This window comes from Nasonia vitripennis, chromosome 2 (genome assembly GCF_009193385.2).
Source record: "Nasonia vitripennis strain AsymCx chromosome 2, Nvit_psr_1.1, whole genome shotgun sequence".
Taxonomy (NCBI): Eukaryota; Metazoa; Arthropoda; class Insecta; order Hymenoptera; family Pteromalidae; genus Nasonia; species Nasonia vitripennis.
The window spans coordinates 6,358,983-6,376,593 of NC_045758.1; the positions used below are offsets into that span (position 1 = coordinate 6,358,983).

At 46.2% G+C, this 17,611-nt stretch overlaps 3 protein-coding genes across 5 annotated transcripts in view; 1 reads left to right on the forward strand and 2 right to left on the reverse strand.

Moving 5' to 3' along the window:
- Positions 1–18: 18 nt before the first annotated feature.
- On the reverse strand, positions 19–3,218 carry HSC70 (heat shock cognate 70). 2 transcript variants are annotated; one of them, NM_001172757.1, is given in 4 exon segments: positions 19–812; positions 910–2,027; positions 2,385–2,603; positions 3,133–3,218. In NM_001172757.1, coding segments are annotated over 3 exon segments (1,968 nt in total). In that variant the 5' UTR covers positions 2,590–2,603; positions 3,133–3,218; the 3' UTR covers positions 19–167.
- A 371-nt stretch (positions 3,219–3,589) lies between these two features.
- Positions 3,590–8,317, forward strand: LOC100122643 (malectin-A). 2 transcript variants are annotated; one of them, XM_031922962.2, is made up of 5 exons: positions 3,590–3,720; positions 6,628–7,200; positions 7,269–7,451; positions 7,533–7,590; positions 7,670–8,317. In XM_031922962.2, exons 2-5 carry the CDS (start codon positions 6,838–6,840, stop codon positions 7,876–7,878), a joined length of 813 nt encoding a protein of 270 aa, XP_031778822.1. In that variant the 5' UTR covers positions 3,590–3,720; positions 6,628–6,837; the 3' UTR covers positions 7,879–8,317. The 2 variants fall into 2 exon arrangements, with proteins under 2 accessions (XP_031778822.1, XP_031778823.1); XM_031922963.2 differs by lacking the exon at positions 3,590–3,720 and adding an exon at positions 3,734–6,516.
- A 129-nt stretch (positions 8,318–8,446) lies between these two features.
- The window catches only part of LOC100122653 (serine-rich adhesin for platelets), a 58,519-nt gene continuing 49,354 nt past the window's right edge, over positions 8,447–17,611 (reverse strand). Inside the window, exons 9-10 of the mRNA XM_001606212.6 lie at positions 13,964–14,373; positions 8,447–13,280 (exon numbers count right to left, since the gene is read on the reverse strand). Coding sequence (XP_001606262.2) covers positions 9,606–13,280; positions 13,964–14,373 — 4,085 coding nt within the window. The 3' untranslated portion in view covers positions 8,447–9,605. The remainder of the gene's footprint in view (positions 13,281–13,963; positions 14,374–17,611) is intronic.

A 17,611-nucleotide genomic window follows, 5' to 3' on the forward strand; every position in this document is an offset into this window, starting at 1 on the left:
ATAAATGCTTCATACAAATAAGGTTCTAGATTTTTATTTTTATTTTGTCCGGCTCTTTTTTGCTCGAGAGTACGAAGTTCAGTGCTATTTGTCGGCGATTTCCGGTTGTGGTTCGTCGACGTATGTTCCCTCTCCTTTGCATATATTGAAATTAGAGCGCTCGGCTTTTAGTCGACCTCTTCGATGGTGGGGCCAGCAGCTCCTCCAGCACCACCTGGTGCGGCACCACCGGCTCCTGGAGCGCCACCGGCACCGGGGAAGCCACCTGGCATTCCACCGGGCATACCGCCACCGGCGCCCTGGTACAGATTTGTGACAATGGGGTTGCAGATGGACTCCAGTTCCTTCTGCTTGTGTTCGTATTCCTCCTTGTCAGCCAGCTGGTTGGCGTCGAGCCACTTGATGATCTCGTTGCATTTGTCGAGAACGACCTGCTTGTCGCTAGAGCTAATCTTGTCCTTGATTTTCTCGTCTTCGACGGTGCTCTTCATGTTGAAGCAGTAAGACTCCAGACCGTTCTTGGCAGAGATGGTCTCCTTCTGCTTCTCGTCTTCGCTCCTGTACTTCTCGGCCTCATTGACCATACGCTCAATGTCTTCCTTGCTGAGACGTCCCTTGTCGTTGGTGATGGTGATCTTGTTCTCCTTGCCAGTCGACTTGTCGACAGCAGAGACGTTCAAGATACCGTTGGCGTCAATGTCGAAGGTAACTTCGATCTGGGGAACACCACGGGGCGCTGGGGGAATTCCACTGAGCTCGAACTTTCCAAGGAGGTTGTTGTCCTTGGTCATGGCACGCTCACCTTCGTAGACCTGTAATAATATAAACAAACGTAAATTTAGATTTTATTCGTAATTTTTATCGAGGAATGATAAAAGTAAAACGTAAAGCATATCGTAAAATACACACCTGAATGAGTACACCAGGCTGGTTGTCGGCGTAGGTGGTGAAGGTCTGGGTCTGCTTGGTCGGGATGGTGGTGTTTCTCTTGATGAGAGCGGTCATAACACCTCCAGCAGTCTCGATACCAAGAGACAGGGGAGTGACGTCGAGAAGCAGGAGATCTTGGACCTCCTCGGACTTGTCACCGTGCAAGATGGCGGCCTGAACGGCAGCTCCGTAAGCCACAGCCTCATCAGGGTTGATGGACTTGTTGAGTTCCTTGCCGTTGAAGAAGTCTTGGAGGAGCTTCTGGATCTTGGGGATACGGGTGGATCCACCGACGAGGACGATGTCGTGGATCTGGGCCTTGTCCATCTTGGCGTCACGCAGGGACTTCTCGACGGGCTCGAGGGTGCCTCTGAAGAGGTCAGCGCAGAGCTCCTCGAAACGAGCCCTGGTGATGGAGGTGTAGAAGTCGATACCCTCGTAGAGAGAGTCGATTTCAATGCTGGCCTGGGTCGACGAGGAGAGAGTACGCTTCGCACGCTCGCAGCTCGTGCGCAGACGACGAAGGGCACGCTTGTTGGCGGTAAGGTCCTTCTTGTACTTGCGCTTGAACTCCTGGACGAAGTGGTTGACCATACGGTTGTCGAAGTCCTCACCTCCCAAGTGAGTGTCACCGGCCGTTGACTTGACCTCGAAGATACCATCCTCGATGGTCAGGATGGAGACGTCGAAGGTACCGCCGCCAAGATCGAAGATGAGAACGTTACGCTCACCGACGGCCTTCTTGTCGAGACCGTAGGCGATAGCGGCGGCGGTGGGCTCGTTGATGATACGCAGCACGTTCAGGCCCGAGATGGTACCGGCGTCCTTGGTTGCCTGACGCTGCGAGTCGTTGAAGTAAGCGGGCACGGTGATCACGGCATTGGTGACGGTCATACCGAGGTAAGCCTCAGCGGTTTCCTTCATCTTGACAAGGACCATCGAACTCACTTCTTCGGGGAAGAAAGTCTTCGTTTCTCCTTTATACTGAACTTGGATCTTTGGCTTGCCGCCGTCGCTGATGACATTGAATGGCCAGTGCTTCATGTCAGCCTGGACGGTGGCATCCTCGAAACGACGACCGATAAGGCGTTTGGCATCTGAATAATAAATACAGTCATTAGTACCTCGTACCTCATCTTTCTATATCGACTCAGCTCCAGAACGCGCTAATTAGGTCGCGGATTAAACACGCTTGCAAATACTTGAGCCGCTTCATCCTTGAACGAGAATGCAAAATAGGAGAATAGGCAAATTAGACACTGACACGCATGACTCGCGGCGAGCGACACGCGTAGCTATCAAAAATGGAAAGCTCCGCGCGCGTGCGCAAAAGAGATGAGTCATCGTTCGCGACTCGTGCAACTATGATCAACAATGCGAAATTCAAACCGTTACTCTTGACGGCGATAAAAAAAAACCGAACAAAAAATTGAGTTCTGTATAAGTATAATTACCGAAGATGGTGTTGTTGGGGTTCATGGCAACCTGGTTCTTGGCGGCATCACCGATGAGACGCTCGGTGTCGGTGAAGGCCACGTAACTGGGGGTGGTGCGGTTACCCTGGTCGTTGGCGATGATTTCGACCTTTCCATGCTGGAAGACTCCGACGCAGGAGTACGTCGTACCCAGATCAATACCGACTGCGGGTGCCTTGGCCATTTTTGTCGTTTAGTCTGAAAAGGTCGAGAAACGGAAATTAGCTTACGCCTTCTCGATTAATATTCACCCTACTATTAAAACTCGCGTAGATAACGTTACTACTGCTTCAATTCGAATAAAATTCTCGACAATCGGTCCTTGATAAGACGAAATTTTTTTTCCTGGAATAGAGGCCGACGCCTCGTGCTCGGACTATTTTTCACTGTTTTTTTTTTTCCGCGTCACAAACAAACAACCACTTCGCTCGACGATTCTCAACTATTTCGCGAAACAACTCGAAATCGATCATCCCAAAGATAAGAAAAACTCATAGATGAATGAACCAAAAAAATTCCGCGAAGCTAAACGGAAGTAAAGATGTCCGCCGCCCCACGCGCGCTTCCCTCGATTTCCGCGATTTCTCTCTAGAAGAACTAACAAAAACTCTCGCGACGAAAATCCCCGAACGATCCCAAACCCCTTCGCTGTCATCCTCGAAAAACCAATAAAAATTGCGAATCACCGCGTAAATTCAGGGCGATTCGTCGAAGAAATTCCACGTACCTGTGTATAATTCGCGTGTGTGCGAGGAGTGTTGTCGTATCTAGTAGACACGAAGAAGTTCTCTGCTTACGAGTCGCAACGTGAGTGAGGCGCGGCTGGCCCGTGTCCCTATATAATAGCGCAGACCGCGACGCTTCTGGAAGCTTCTCAACCGCGCAAACCGCCGCTTCGGCCAATCAGCGCCGCGATTCTCCCGACTCTCGTCTCCCATTGGCCAACCGCGCGAGTCAGTCTCGCGACTGATCGCAGCCGCCGACGCCGAGATTTTCATCCCTCGTGTCATTTTCGCGTTAGTTTACTCTCGTTCGTAAACAACGGGATATTTTTCATCGAAAACAGGGGAAAAAGAGGAAAATTTTGAGGTTGACGCGCACTCGCATGATGCCGGAAGTGGGAAGCGTGCGCGCGCGCGGACACGAGGTCTACGAACGATGGAGAAAAATCCAGCTCCTTTCTGGAACACACGCGGTGCTATGCGGCGGCGGCGGCGGCGGCGGTCGTCGGCAGAGACGCAAGAGAGTCGAGCCAATGACGCGACGATGAGTCTGTCTTGCGCTATATAGCGTTCGCGAGATACGGGCAGTCTCAGTAAGTATACGAGTACTCGCTCGCGGTTTGCACTGTGTGTGTGTGTGTGTGTAACGCTTGTGTATAGACACACTCTGTGTCTTTGGGATTGAATGTCCTTTGCCAGGGACGTTATGCGTCAATGCGACTCTTTCTTTTCTTTTGTTCGTTGCATTATTTAGCCAATTGCTGTTTCATCGGGCAGTGTATCTTTCCAGTTTATGCTTAACAAATGGCTTTTTCCTGCAATATCGAAATTTTTACGCTTATGCGAACGGAATAAAAATTCGGCAGAATTATGGCGCGTTCGCGTGTCAGTCAGTCATCTAAGGCCGGTATAACCCTAGAAATTAATTATGGACGGATTATCGAGCGACGCTGCGGATATAGCGGGGGGTATAAATGACCCTACAGAATGAAAAAAACACGAAATGCGCAGAGTAAAAATCGATTGGGAACGCATAAGTACACGTGTGGGCACGTCAAACTTTTAATGAATCAGCCGTGTAGTCGACAATCTTTGCGGAGTATAACAAGCGTAAATAACGACGGCAAGTGCCGGAGTTTTCAAGAACGTCACTCATTTCTCATGTGGTCAAGGTTTACAGAGGCTGTTTCGGTTACTTTATGTTATTGTTCGTTTGAGGAAAAGAACAGGGAAATATTGCAAGTTTAAATTATTATATAATTACGAAAGATAATACAAGAGAGAGAGAGAGAGAGAGAGAGAAATATCATTCGACTTCGAAAGAAATTGCGCACTTTTACTTGTATCGTTTAGAATTACATCAAGTTATTGGCTCTTACACCGGTGTGCGCCAACTTATCTATACTATGCTGACTCGAGCACGTTTTTTTCGATGTCGAATTTCTCTGCGCTTTCGTCTTCCTGAACGTTCCAGAGGAGCGAATTTTCAAAAGGAATATACAGCTGACAATACAACGAGTATATCATAATTGTTGCTACAGATGAGTCTCAGAATAAGAGAGATTCTCTAAACGCATGTATCATCGTGTATGAGTTAGCGAAATTGAAAATTATATCGATTTCCACAGCGCCGGAGAGTATAACACACACGAGAGAACTGACAGTTCGTGCGTTATATCCAGAGCTCAAAATTCGATTAGCCGGCGTCAAATAATCCGATAAGCGATAACGCTCGTCTAGCGCGCTGCACACACACACACACACACGAATGCGAGAATACTCTCGTGTCATACATTGTCGCAACTCGGCAATAAGTGGCCGTATAGCCTGGCGGAAGATTTCGCAGCGCTGACGACAACGAATAAAAGGTCTGCGAACGATCGCAGGCCGCAGCACAGCCGTCTCTCTCCTTCTCCGCCTTTTGCTGCGGTGAGCGACAGCTGCAAGGATAGGGGCCCCTTGCCGTCGTTGAAAAGCGTGTATTCTCGTTCTCGGTTCTCGCTGCACTGCAGGCCTGAATTTCTTATTTCAATACTTACTAAGCCTTGATTTGAGCATTTCCGGGCTGTAGGGCCACACGGATATTATTTTTTCCCTGAACTCACAGCGATAATCGGCATCGCAGCGAGGTGCAAGGTTAGCTCAGCTCGATAAAATACAAAATAACGACCACATGGCCGGACATGCGAATGTAAATTATCGCTCAAGTTAATCGCCACACCGCAATAGCTCTATGTAGTAGACGCTACTGCTCGATCAAACGCAACGTGGTTACGCCGCCGCGCGACGAACGCGATGTGTTATGAGTTTACAAAATTGCCTCGTGATTCATCGCCTATGAGCTGAAAAAGCCGAGGAGATGAGAGATGAAGGTGTCGTGGAACTCTCTCAGCGAAGAGTCAACGTATCCAAAACACACACACACACACACCTGCAGTGCGAAATCGGAGTAGTAGGTATATCTGCGGAGGCGTATGTAAAAGCTGCGATGTCGTCATCTCGCGGAGGGGAAAATAGGCGCGAGGGAAAACCGGACGCAGTCGGCACCGCTGGAAACTTACGATGAAATGCTTACACTATACCAGAGAGCTGTAATAGGATTGTCGGCTCTTTGTGAAAGATATTCTTTTTTTTTTTCATTAAACGGCTTATATAAAATAATGATATGCAGACGCGTTTTTTTTATACACACATCGGTTACATAAAGTCATATTTGCATGCTTTCCGTGTCGTGATTCATATTTTATACATCTCACTTTTTTGCCATTAAAAATTTCATCATTCTATATAAGTAGAAGTTTGCTAAATGGAGCATTCCGTGCGGTAACGGTTAATTTGAGCGGAAGTAAAAAAATAGAGTATGATAAGCGACGTCCACCTGCACATATACCGAAGCGCTGAACTCTTCACCTACATATCGCCTTGCCCTGCAATAAACCGCGAATTTAATCGCTATACATTCAAATTCATTTAAATTCCAAACAAATGCCCATTGTCAAGATATAACAATAAAAGCGTCCCAGTCGGCAGAGTCGTTCTCTTCCCCGAAATTTTCCGCGTTAGTTTCCAGTCGGCGCGCGGGTGCACCACGACCGCGACGCAGCTACCTAACTGTCCTCTAACATCGCATCGAAAACGTGTCCACTATACTCAGTATTACTTATATGAACTAGTCGATCGTGAGTGGTGGCTAGCGCGTTATCGAATGTGTACCGTTGCGGCGGCTATACTCTCGCTCGCGCGGGCTCCACGTCGCGCTGCAGCAGCCAGATCATCGGCCGGCGGCCGCTACGATCCACTTCCTACGCCAGTCTTTTGACCGCTGACGTCAATGCATCGTCGTCGTCGACGCTACATCAGCCTCGCCTCCACCTCCTCAAACATCAAGCGTGAGTCCCGACACCTGCGCGCAATTATCCGACGTTTCACCCGCTGTGCTCTTCTGCTTCTGTGTGTATTTACATTATACTTATATACCTGCGCGTATTGTTTCTTTGCAGTTGCAGCCGTCGGAGGAATATGAACAGGTGAATTCGCAGGTCCGCGCCTCGTTCCTAACCTCTCAGAACCGGCCTCATCCCCCTACTACCGCAGCAGCAAAACAACATTCGACACTCGCGCGAGTTATTATGATAATCACTCTGTGTTCCTGGACGAGCTGATCGCTTTATCTCCTCGATTCACTCAAGATATAATAATCGAGACGTAAGATGTACAGCGGACAATCGGTATATTGTTTGTTTACAACACTGTTGACTGTTCTTGTTACATACGTGCCAACAACTGTTCACTCGCTCCAAGTTATATATGCCATCAATGCTGGCGGAGAGGCACACACCGACAGCTATGGAGTTCGTTACATGAGGGATCCTCTCATGGGAAAAGTTGGCACGGCATCCGACTATGGCAAACAGTTGATTATTGGCAGAGTTAATAGTATAGACCAGATATTGTATCAGACTGAACGTTATCATCACAGTACATTCGGCTATGATATACCTATTAGCGAGGATGGGGAGTACGTTATGGTTCTTAAATTCTGTGAAGTTTATTTCAATTCACCCAATATGAAGGTAAGAAACTTCAAATTCTCATCTCAGCATATATTGCGCAGCGTGAGGAAACGCTTCTTTCTTTGCAGGTATTTGATGTTGTCCTCAATGGGGATCATACTGTTGTGACTGACTTAGATATATTTGAGAGAGTGGGTAGAGGCATTGCGCACGATGAGTACGTCCCATTCAGAGTGCAAAAGGGCAAGTTGATATACAATGAAGAAGAGTCGGATATTCTTGGTGGTAAAATAAGAGTTGAATTTATCAAGGTGAGTCGCTTTAAAATTTAAGAGAGTAGTTTGTAATTGCCCGAATTCATTACATTGATTATAAAAATGTACGTGCTCCAGGGATATCGAGATAACCCCAAAATTAATGCTATTGCTGTGATCAAAGGAAATATCGAGGGTAAATTTATTTCAATTCTGTATTTGCGTCATCACATTATTACTTCAGGTATGACTCAACATGGCAACTCTTATTCCAGATGTTCCACAATTAGGGCCTATTCCACAAGAACCCGAGGAGTATCATGGAATCCAAGACGACGAAGAAGAGCCTATTACTCGTACTAGGCATACAAGCGGGCCTCGTACACCAAATCCTTATGCGGTAGAAAATTCATCTATATTGCTACCTGTATTCATTGCGATTGGAGCTTTTATTCCTCTGTTATTTTGCCTTTGTAAGTTATAGAAAGGCCAAGAAGAAAGTGTTTGTTGGAGATATTATGTACTTAAAATGAGAGTGCGTACACAAAACTAACTATACACAAAGTGTTCTGTTTAGATTGACTATAAAGTACATTATTTCAATTTCTTGATTTATCTCGATAAATTTTATATCGATATTTATTATTTATTTCATAAAACGCACGATTATTGTGTGATATTTTTTATGTTAACTATAATACTTTTTTATGTGCAATTGAATAATTTAAATAAGCGTGCGTGAAGCGAACGTACTGGCCTTAGACTTCTGAAACCTGTGGCACTAAACTGATGTAAAAAATGACTAATATCCAATGTGTGTTTGTGTGAAGAAGATTATAAAATGAAATATTTTGTCAAACACTTATTGGAATCAGGAGTTCCGAATGACAGACTTGAAAAATAAAATTGTTATATTACTATTACAAAAATGTTTATTATTTGATTTTACCCCTTAATATTGAAAAATTAAAAGATCGCGAGGAAATTTTCTCGCTAACTTTGTACAGGTAATAAAATAAGCAAGTATAGGAAGGCAAACAAAAAGACTGGAGTAGTGATAAAAGTTAAAGATTTATTCAATTACAATGTTTTCTGTCAATGATTAAAATAAAAACTATAACAAATGAAGAAAATATTCTCTTAAAGTTATTCTAAAACCGAGCACACGATTTACAAAAAAACGATATTAGAAAAAATTGGTTTATTTTTTATAAACTTTGTTCTTTATACTGCTGAATTTATATAATATAGTAAGGTATCACATTAAATCAAAAGGTGCTGTACATAGATGGTAGTACGTATTAAAATGGTGACGATTTCGTTGGTTTTTATTACTCAACTTTAGGTAGGAACAAACAAAAATAAATAGTTTCTTATTATCAAATATGATTAATCGTTACATGAATTATAATGCACATACAAAAACATATTAAAAATATAAATAAAAAAAACGTCCAGCTTCGTTTGTTATGTGAAAAGTAATACCGCCGCCACGGGGAGTTTACCAACAATATACTCCAAATTAGTTTTTCCGCTTCATTGTATATAAAGGAAGTCGTGTGTGTATTTGTGTGCGAGTAAATTCATACTACGAGCTTCATCATCGTTTCTTTTATCATATCAATCATATATCATTCCTCAACGACGTCTCTTCGCTTATTTGGAGGCCTTCGACGAGCACCACATAATTACGCATACTCAGAGCTTGCATAAAATACAATTACAATAATACCGTAACTTCGAACGCGTCCGATTATTTACACAACAAAAGTTCAAGCCTTTTATCCACTGCCGTGTTTTTCTTTAAGTTTCAATAGGAGGTTTCACAGCACACCGAAGCAGTCAAGCAATAATGTGAATAGCTATATGATAATAATGACCTTTGAATATAGGTTGATATATCTTGTCTTTTTTGTTTCTTAAAATCATATATATTACGCATTTTTTTAATTATGTGAGTATATTAAAGTTTCCAATTCAACGTTCCCTAACTACTACTGTGGATGCGCATCGGGGTATCTGTCCTTCGAAACTTAATACAAAAAAAGTTGTAGAACTATTGGTCTTAACGTTCAATAGTATATAAGCTATGCTGATTCTCTCAACAGAGGAAAAAGATTTTTTTATATATTTTTTTTTTCGTTAAATTAAGAGAGGTAGAAACAGGACATTGTCCTCTTTCTGCCTCCGTCGCCGCGTTCGTGAATCCCTTCACTCTGCGGTGATCAGCTGATTGTCGGTGACGGGCTCGACTGGCGATATGTCCTTCTTGGGGATATCCTCCTCGATATTCGTTGTGTCTGCCGTCGTCGTATTATTTGTAGTGATTTCAACGCTCTTTTCGGCCTCGCAAACACCATTCTGTACGACCGTGGCTGTGGCCGTTGCTATGGCCGTGGCTACAGAGCTAGTCTTCGTCGTCGAAGTCACCTTTGAGTTGACTTTTGACGTGGCGGTACTAGTCTTTGATCCAGGTTTCGTAATTGGTGGTGGCTTTTTCGTAGGTGAAGTCGTTACATTTGTTGTCGATTGTTTCTGCACCAGAGAAATGCGCTTGGTAGTTGAGGTTGTGCTAGAAGAAGTTACGGACGATATACGCGACTTGGTAGTAGTAGCTGTAGCAGAGCTGCGCGCCGAAGATATCTGTTTGTTGGCAGTCTCCTTGATTTGCTTGTCGATCATGGGAGACTTGGCGCCAGCAGTGGCTGAAATCTTCGATTTTGCAGTAGCGTTCAGTGTGGAAGTGGGTGCCGTCTTTGGCCTGGCGGAAGTACTATTCGTCGAGCTAGTAACGTTAGCTGAGCTCAGTCTTGAGGTGGTGGTCTTCGTAGTAGTGGCCGAAGCCGGACGTGCTTTAGGAGCAGTCGATGTTGTTAAGCCAGTGCTCATTCGAGTAGTTGTGGAAGTTTTGCTGACTAGACCCATCTTCGACGCGGTACTGGTGGCGGTCGTGGGCGGCTTTGCTTTCGGAGGAGGAGCGCTTCTGCCGATAGGCGGAGGCTTGACTTCACCGTTAGCCGTGGGCTTTTTCTCGGTAGCTGAAGTAGAGCCGATTTTAGAAGTGACTGAGCTCAGCGGCTTGGATCGTGGAGCAGCTGCTGTTGTAGCTCCCGCGCGAGTAGTCGTTTTAGCAGCAGCGCTTGTAGCAGTTTTCGGAGCGGTTGCAGTTTTGGATGTGGCAGTCGTTTTGCTCAATGTGCTTGTTGTGGTCTTAGTTGCAGCGCCAGTGGCCGTCTTCGTACGGGGTGTGGAGGTCGTGACTGGTTTTTTAGCAGCTGTAGTGGTTCCGGTTTTAGCGGCGACGCCACTTTTCGTGGGAGACGTCGGAGTAGTTGATTTCGAGCCAATTTTGGAAGTAGCGGTTGGTTTGGAAGCCTTCGAGACTGCTGTTGCAGATTTCGTTGGTTTTGTTGCGGCTACAGCGGCTGCGCCGGCAGCTACTGCAGTTGTGACCGCAGCTGCTGCCACGGCAGCAGCGACTACTGGAGCGGCTGCCTTCTCTGCAGTTTCGTTCGATACTGGAAGTTCGTTGGTAACCTGTGGAGCTTCTTCGAGCTTAGGTTCAGGAACCGGGGATGGAGCCTTAGCTTCTTCAACATCCTTTTGTTCATCCACGAGATTTTCTTTCAAGACCTGAGCTGTTTCTACTATGTTGTCCTTAACTTCGTGTTTTGGACTAAGCTGCTCCTCGAGTCCGGTAAACTCCTGCAACGACTCTGAAAGATTGATTGACTTTCTGTCTAAGTTCTCGGTAGCTGTTTCATGAATCTCGCTCTTCACCGGTGCTTCTACGAGATTCTCCTCCGGTTCAGCAGAAGCAGGGCTCAAATCTTCCACTTGATTGTTCTTTATGAAGAATTCATCCTGTTCTTGTTTCTGATTTTGATCTAACTGCAGAGCCTCCACAGATCGAGACATGAGGTCTTCTTCCTCAAACTTGCTAGACATGACCTGGGGCTCTTTAACGGGCGTAACGAGTACCGGCTCGTCATTCTTTTGCTCAACAGAAGCTCCTGCAAAGTTCAATTCCAGAGGATTATGCATGACCTCGTCGTGCACGCTCTTCTGCATCTCGGGTTCCTCGGGTGTCAGGACCGAGTTCTCCTCAAAGTTTTGCTGCTTGGGCTCCTCCAAAGTGACCTTCTGCATATCATCGACTAGATTCGAAACGTTGTTTGCCTGTTCGGAGGCAGGTAAGTAATCAGCCGAGAAGGGATTGTTACTGGCATAGATGGGGCTATCGTCCATAGCGAATTCAGCGACTTTCTCATTTTCCGTAGAAGTAACCTCCGGTTGTTCGGTAGACTCAATCAGATTGCGCTCCTCTTTGTTCTGCTCGAATTCGTAACCATGCTCGTTGTTGCGCAGATTCATGAACATATCATTGTTGTCTGCTGATTCTCTTTGCTCAACTATTGCTGAGAAGACTTCGGCGTTATGTTCTTGCTGAGGTACAAAATTCTCGAAATCAAGTTCGATTTTTTCTTTAACCAAATCATCATCCATCGTATTTTCGACAATCTTTTCGGACGTTTCTTCGATGGTGCCGTTTTGAACTTCGCCTATCAGATCATCATCGTTAAGATCGTGCACCTTGTTGAGATCTGGTTCTTGTTCAAACGCAGTCTTGAAATCACCTGGAGTCATGGAAGTAGCCATGGGATCTTTCGAAGAAAAGTCAAAATCACTGCGTTCACTACCGGTGTAGGAGCAATCGATCGTGGACAAACCAGTCTTATAGAACTCACTGGCCACGCTGTAGTTGGCAGTCTCGTCTCCGAATTCAGCTCGTGTGGACGAAATTTCAGACTCATCGAGGTTCAAGGGATTAATCACAGTACACTGGTTCTCATCAGCGAAGCCACCGAGGAGATCGCCACTGGCGGTATCCTTGATGGGCGACTGACTGTCGCCATTGGAGTAGTCGCTGACGGCACTGTCGTTGATTTCCGAGGGCCTCCGACAGATCTCCTCTTGGAATTCCTGCTCGCTCGGAATCTTGCGGTTCTTGAGTGCGCGCTGAGACTGCTTGAGAGGCGATCCTGCCACGAGATCGCTGCTCATTTGATTAATGATCTGCGGTATGAGCGGCGACGTATTCGGTGAAGTATTCGTCGGTACGAACTCGGCAGCGTCCGGATTCAAGTGAGACTCCATGTCGCTTTCCTCCTCAGTGTCGACCTCCTTCTCGAGTTCAATCTTGTTTTCGAGTTCCAGCTCCAGCTTCGCTTCCGGTTGATGCGACTCTTCTTTTGATGGCTCTTCGACGTGCTTTTCAAATTGCTCGTTGAACTGCTGCTTTTCAGGCTGCTGCTCAAACTGCTCGTTGAACTGCTGCTGTTCAGGCTGCTGCTCAAACTGCTCGTTGAACTGCTGCTGTTCAGGCTGCTGCTCAAACTGCTCGTTGAACTGCTGCTGTTCAGGCTGCTGCTCAAACTGCTCGTTGAACTGCTGCTGTTCAGGCTGCTGCTCGAATTGTTCGTTAGACTGGTCCTGTTCCAGTTGCGGCTCAAAATGCTCGTTGAACTGCTTCTCTTCGTGCTCCTTAAATTGCTCGTTGAACTTGGGCTCTTCCGGCTGTTCGAAGTGTTCGTTGAACTTGGGCTCTTCGGGCTGTTCGAAGTGTTCGTTGAACTTGGGCTCTTCGGGCTGTTCGAAGTGTTCGTTGAACCGTGGCTCTTCGGGCTGTTCGAAGTGTTCGTTGAACCGTGGCTCTTCGGACTGCTCGAAGTGTTCGTTGAACTGCGGCTCTTCGAGCTGTTTGAACTCTTCCTTGAACTGTTGCTCGTCGGGCCGTTGTTCAAATTGATCGTTGAACTGCAGTTGTTCTGGCTCCTTGTCGTAGGGGAAATCTTCTTCAGGAATTGTGGCTGCTTCAGCTTCAGTCTAAAAGTCAAAGTTGTCATGTTAACAAATGCAGAATGTAATGTGGTAAAGTGAAATCTTATAGAATAAAACACCTGTGAACTGTGATTCGGATTCGATATGCTAAAAAATACCGAAACCAAGTTTCCTAACTATGAACAGTGTGTTTTACATGGACATAAAATATCGATTGTCATTAAAGTGTGAATATCGCACTTTCACTAAAACTATCAATGCAAATGTGACGTTTTATGTAAAATCAGCTAAATTTCTGTGCAGACGTAACAGGAGAACGTGAAACAGCGAGGAACTTGCGTGAAATTACTACTGAAATATTAGTTTAATGTAAACTAAACGAATATTCACGCAAGTTCCGTTGCTCTCTAAGTTATGACATTGTACACGAATGTGTGACATTGTGACGAACATCCAGTTGATCTCGAGACTTTGACCATGCATGAAAAAACAAATGAACACTCAGAAGTGAAACAAATCTGAAGAAATTCGTAACATAGTATAAGTATATCAACCTAATACCAAGACAAAGTATGATCTCTATTATATGCAGAAGACTTACGGAAAAAAGTTACAACCGAGCTGGTCGTTACGTAAGCTCGAAAATGAATATAACCCATGAAATGACTGCGGGTATAGATATGAGACGTTTGTATGATAAGAGAGAAAGAAGAAAAAGCGTCGCTTACATCTAGTTCCTTGAGCTGCTGCTGATCCTTGGCTATCGCGATCTGCTGCTCGTGTAGCTCGTCGAATTCGGCGGTTATGACGTCCTCGGCGTCGGCGTCGTCGGTCGTCGCGGTGGCGACCTCCTCCAGCTGCTGCTGGTTGATATCGTGACTGGGCTGCAGTTCAGCAGCAGACTGACTCTCGTCCTCGCTGTCCTCGTCGCAGGGCTTGGGACTGCAGGGCTCTTTCTCCTCGTCGCATCGATCGGGCTTCTCCACGAGGGCCGGGTCCTTCTGGCTCTGACCCAATGAGTTGCTGTTCTGCTGCGCGTTCTCTTCCGGTCTCTTCGGGTAGTAATTCCACTCGTCCTCGCTGTCCTCGCTGTCCGCTACATTATCCGCCTCGACGATCAGTTCATTCTGATGGCGTTCTGAAAATGCAAATTTTTTGTTAGCCGACGTATAATTCAAATAGTCTTTTATGTGAGCTATATGAGAGAGTGATCGACAGGAGAGAAAATTTATGAAATATCCTGTCGTGTAAAATAGCATCGCGTTACTGTTCGCCTCTTTGTCTGCCGTAGGTTCGAAAACTCGTCTCACCTCGGCTTTTCAGAAGCTTATACTCTAACTATTGCATCATCGACTCTCGCGAAGATTAAGCCGAGACAATGAAAAAGAGAACTCGGTATACATTTCGCGAAAGAGGAGCAATCTCACTCGCCGGCTCTTGGCAGGCCTCGCTGGCAATTTTCACCGACCACACACACACACACACACACGCGAAAGGAAAAGTAGCACTTGTTAGGTCGTCCTAGGAGTAAGGGAAGAGTGGGAGTAGAGCGGGTTGAGTGTCCTATCGATTTTCACAGTTCGTTGATCCCGACATCCGGCAGGACTCTGTATACGTGTACAAAGGGTGCGCGCGCGCAAGTATCGTGTGACACATTCGACAGCCCCCTATATGCGCTATAATCTACGTGTATACGTGCAGCTCTCGGTGTAGGTTCGCGGGCGCACGGGTCACTAGGACTAACTGGCCAGCGGCCAGAGACGAGAGACACGGAACAGAGCGACGGCTGCAGAGCAGGAGGACGATGATGAAAGGAGTCAACGACGACTGCTGTGCTGCCGCTGCTGCTGTGCCGCCGGCGCTGCTGTGCCAGGAGGAGGGATGCATTATCGATCTCGTCTGGGGAGCCCCCTATAGAGGGAGAGGACTCCGCGAGAGCTACGTGCCCCTTTTTCCAGCCGTGCCCACCTGTCCGCCCGGCTTCGCACGTCTCTCCAAGTCTCTCTGTGTGAGTATTGTGAGAACGTGTGCACAGGGTATACGAGTAAAAGGTGTATTTCGAATTTGAATATGTTCGAGGAGCGTAAGTGCGAGAAACTCGAAAAATCACGGGCTTGCTGCATAGTCGTCAGCGACACGCGCCTGGATCTGACAAGCAATCTGAGGTGTATGTAAAATCGAGAATCGCGCTCTGCAGAGATTGAATTTGTGATAGTTTTATGGCGAACGATTTGAAAATATTCATACATAGAGAGAGAGAGAGAGAGAGAGAGAGAGAGAGAGAGAGAGAGAGAGAGAGATGAATGAGCACAAAGCGAATTAATCACAACAGCATTAGAAAAGATAATCCGCACGAGCACGGAGAGAGATATACGACGAATCATTTCCCTAATCCCGTAAAGAGGACGAGAGAGTATATACACAGCGGCACGGCTATCAGACGTTCATTGCTGTAATCGGATTAATCGTTAACGCGTATATAACAGCCGACTACTCTCTCTCTCTCTCTCTCTCTCTCTCTCTCTCTCTCTCTCTCTCTCTCTCTCTATCTGGATGTACTTACATCCCGACTCAATAATGCGCTTGACGTACACAGGGTATTAAGCCTGTTTGACTTGGATTTTTATCATTACTCGACGTAATGGATTGGAAGCAGATTTCATTTTTCATTCGCCGCCACTGCCGCAACGAGGAAATGAAGACCACATCGCGTTGTTGCGGATGAGTACGGAGTTATGGCGTCTACGTGAGCCCGATGCAGGATACACGATGCGGAATGCAAACTTGATGATGATGATGAAGAAGAAGCTACGCAATGACCGGCAGCTTTTAATTCTAACCTTTTTTGCAGCGGCTACGCGGTGCGCATACTGAACGGTATTATACTTGCAGCTGGCTGGCGTTCGATGCGCGATTCAAATAAATTTAGCAGTGCGGAGTATTTGTACTCTGAAAAAGAAAACTGTCGTACAACGAATCAATCCGATGTGTTATACTTTGAAGTTTCACCATCAGCTGATTTATACACGAGATGAATTTATGCCGAACGTGCACTATACGCGCTGCTGCGAAAGTTCGACGCTAAATATTCTCAGCGATTCTTCTTCGTGAGAGAGAAGTTATTCTATTACGCGCCGGTATATTTGCATACTGCAACAAGTTCGAGCGCGTGTACCGGCCTTTTTTCACCCGTGTGAGAAACTGCCTCTGCACTAATCATCTTACTATGTAACACAGAGTCGAAGAAAAATAACAGCCGAGTCCGTGTACGCGAACTTGTTCGTACCTCCAACTGATTACTCCGCTGTATATCGATTTTATTACAGTCCACGACTACATCTATCTTCTTTTTTTTCGCAAAAAAACATCGCTACATTTCCCCGGAGACTCGAAAATAGTCTATACGATCGCTCAAAACGAGGAAAATTCCAAGCTACGCGCGCAAACTCATAACTTTATTCCTCTCTCTCGCGCAGCAGCACGATCTTAAAGCTTTCCCCCGAGTCGTAATTACTCTTCGGAATCCACACACACACGCGCGAGAGAGCACATACGCATCTCAAAAATACGCGCAGGAGAAGAACAGTAAAGTCTCGCGGCTACTGCACTGCTGCTGCTGCACACAGCCCGCGGTGTGTCTCTTATTTTCTCGGTGCAACGGACCTCCGCGGAGTGTACGTGTCGTTCACGCACACGTGCGCCGCCGCATCCACCAGTCTAATTTTACACCCGGCAAACTTTAGCAGCTCGGCTGCTATCTACTGCTGTGTGCGCTGGCTGTCTCGGGGTCTACCGACAGAATTTTCGCGGTTTTGATCTTGAGTATATACGATAAATTGCGTAATTTTGAATATTTATTATGCTCAGCTTCAGCGTTTTAGTTTAGGAAAAATACTCGGAAGAAGAGACGTACTCGAAATGCCAGCTAGAAACTCTGCACTCTCTTGACGGATTCGTCTCTCGTCGCACTTGAGAGCTCGACAGAGAGAGAGAGAGAGAGAGAGAGAGAGAGAGCCGAGGGCCGAATTGAAGAGGCTGCAAATGACTTTATTACAGAGTCCGTCGACTCGCTTTTCATTGGCAGTCAGTCTCTCTCGCGTGATTGTGCTTTTCAGAGACGCGCCGAGACTTGAACTTGGGCTTTCGCGTTGTTTACTCTGACTCGCGATGATAATTATACCTTTTTGCGATTTCAAGTTTATAAGTACAGTCTCCTCTACTTTCTTCTTACGCTGCATTAAGGCATGATTAAATTAGCGCAGTTACCGGCGGCGGCAACTTTGTACTCCTCGAATGGATTTCAAATCAAATTGAAAGTTCCCGCAGGGCAATTCATAACATAATAACGAGAGTGAGAGAGAAGACTTGTGCAAAAC

What these genes read in the sequence shown, in the direction of transcription:
- HSC70 (XM_032596272.1), bottom strand. Translation starts at nt 2,589, where the DNA reads ATGGCCAAGGCACCCGCAGTCGGTATTGATCTGGGTACGACGTACTCC. An exon ending in CCCCAACAACACCATCTTCG is followed by an intron (nt 2,028 to 2,384) that starts GTAATTATACTT and finishes TTTATTATTCAG; the next exon opens with ATGCCAAACGCCTTATCGGT. An exon ending in AGCCTGGTGTACTCATTCAG is followed by an intron (nt 813 to 909) that starts GTGTGTATTTTA and finishes ATATTATTACAG; the next exon opens with GTCTACGAAGGTGAGCGTGC.
- LOC100122643 (XM_031922962.2), top strand. Translation starts at nt 6,838, where the DNA reads ATGTACAGCGGACAATCGGTATATTGTTTGTTTACAACACTGTTGACT. An exon ending in TCAATTCACCCAATATGAAG is followed by an intron (nt 7,201 to 7,268) that starts GTAAGAAACTTC and finishes CTTTCTTTGCAG; the next exon opens with GTATTTGATGTTGTCCTCAA. An exon ending in TAAGAGTTGAATTTATCAAG is followed by an intron (nt 7,452 to 7,532) that starts GTGAGTCGCTTT and finishes TACGTGCTCCAG; the next exon opens with GGATATCGAGATAACCCCAA.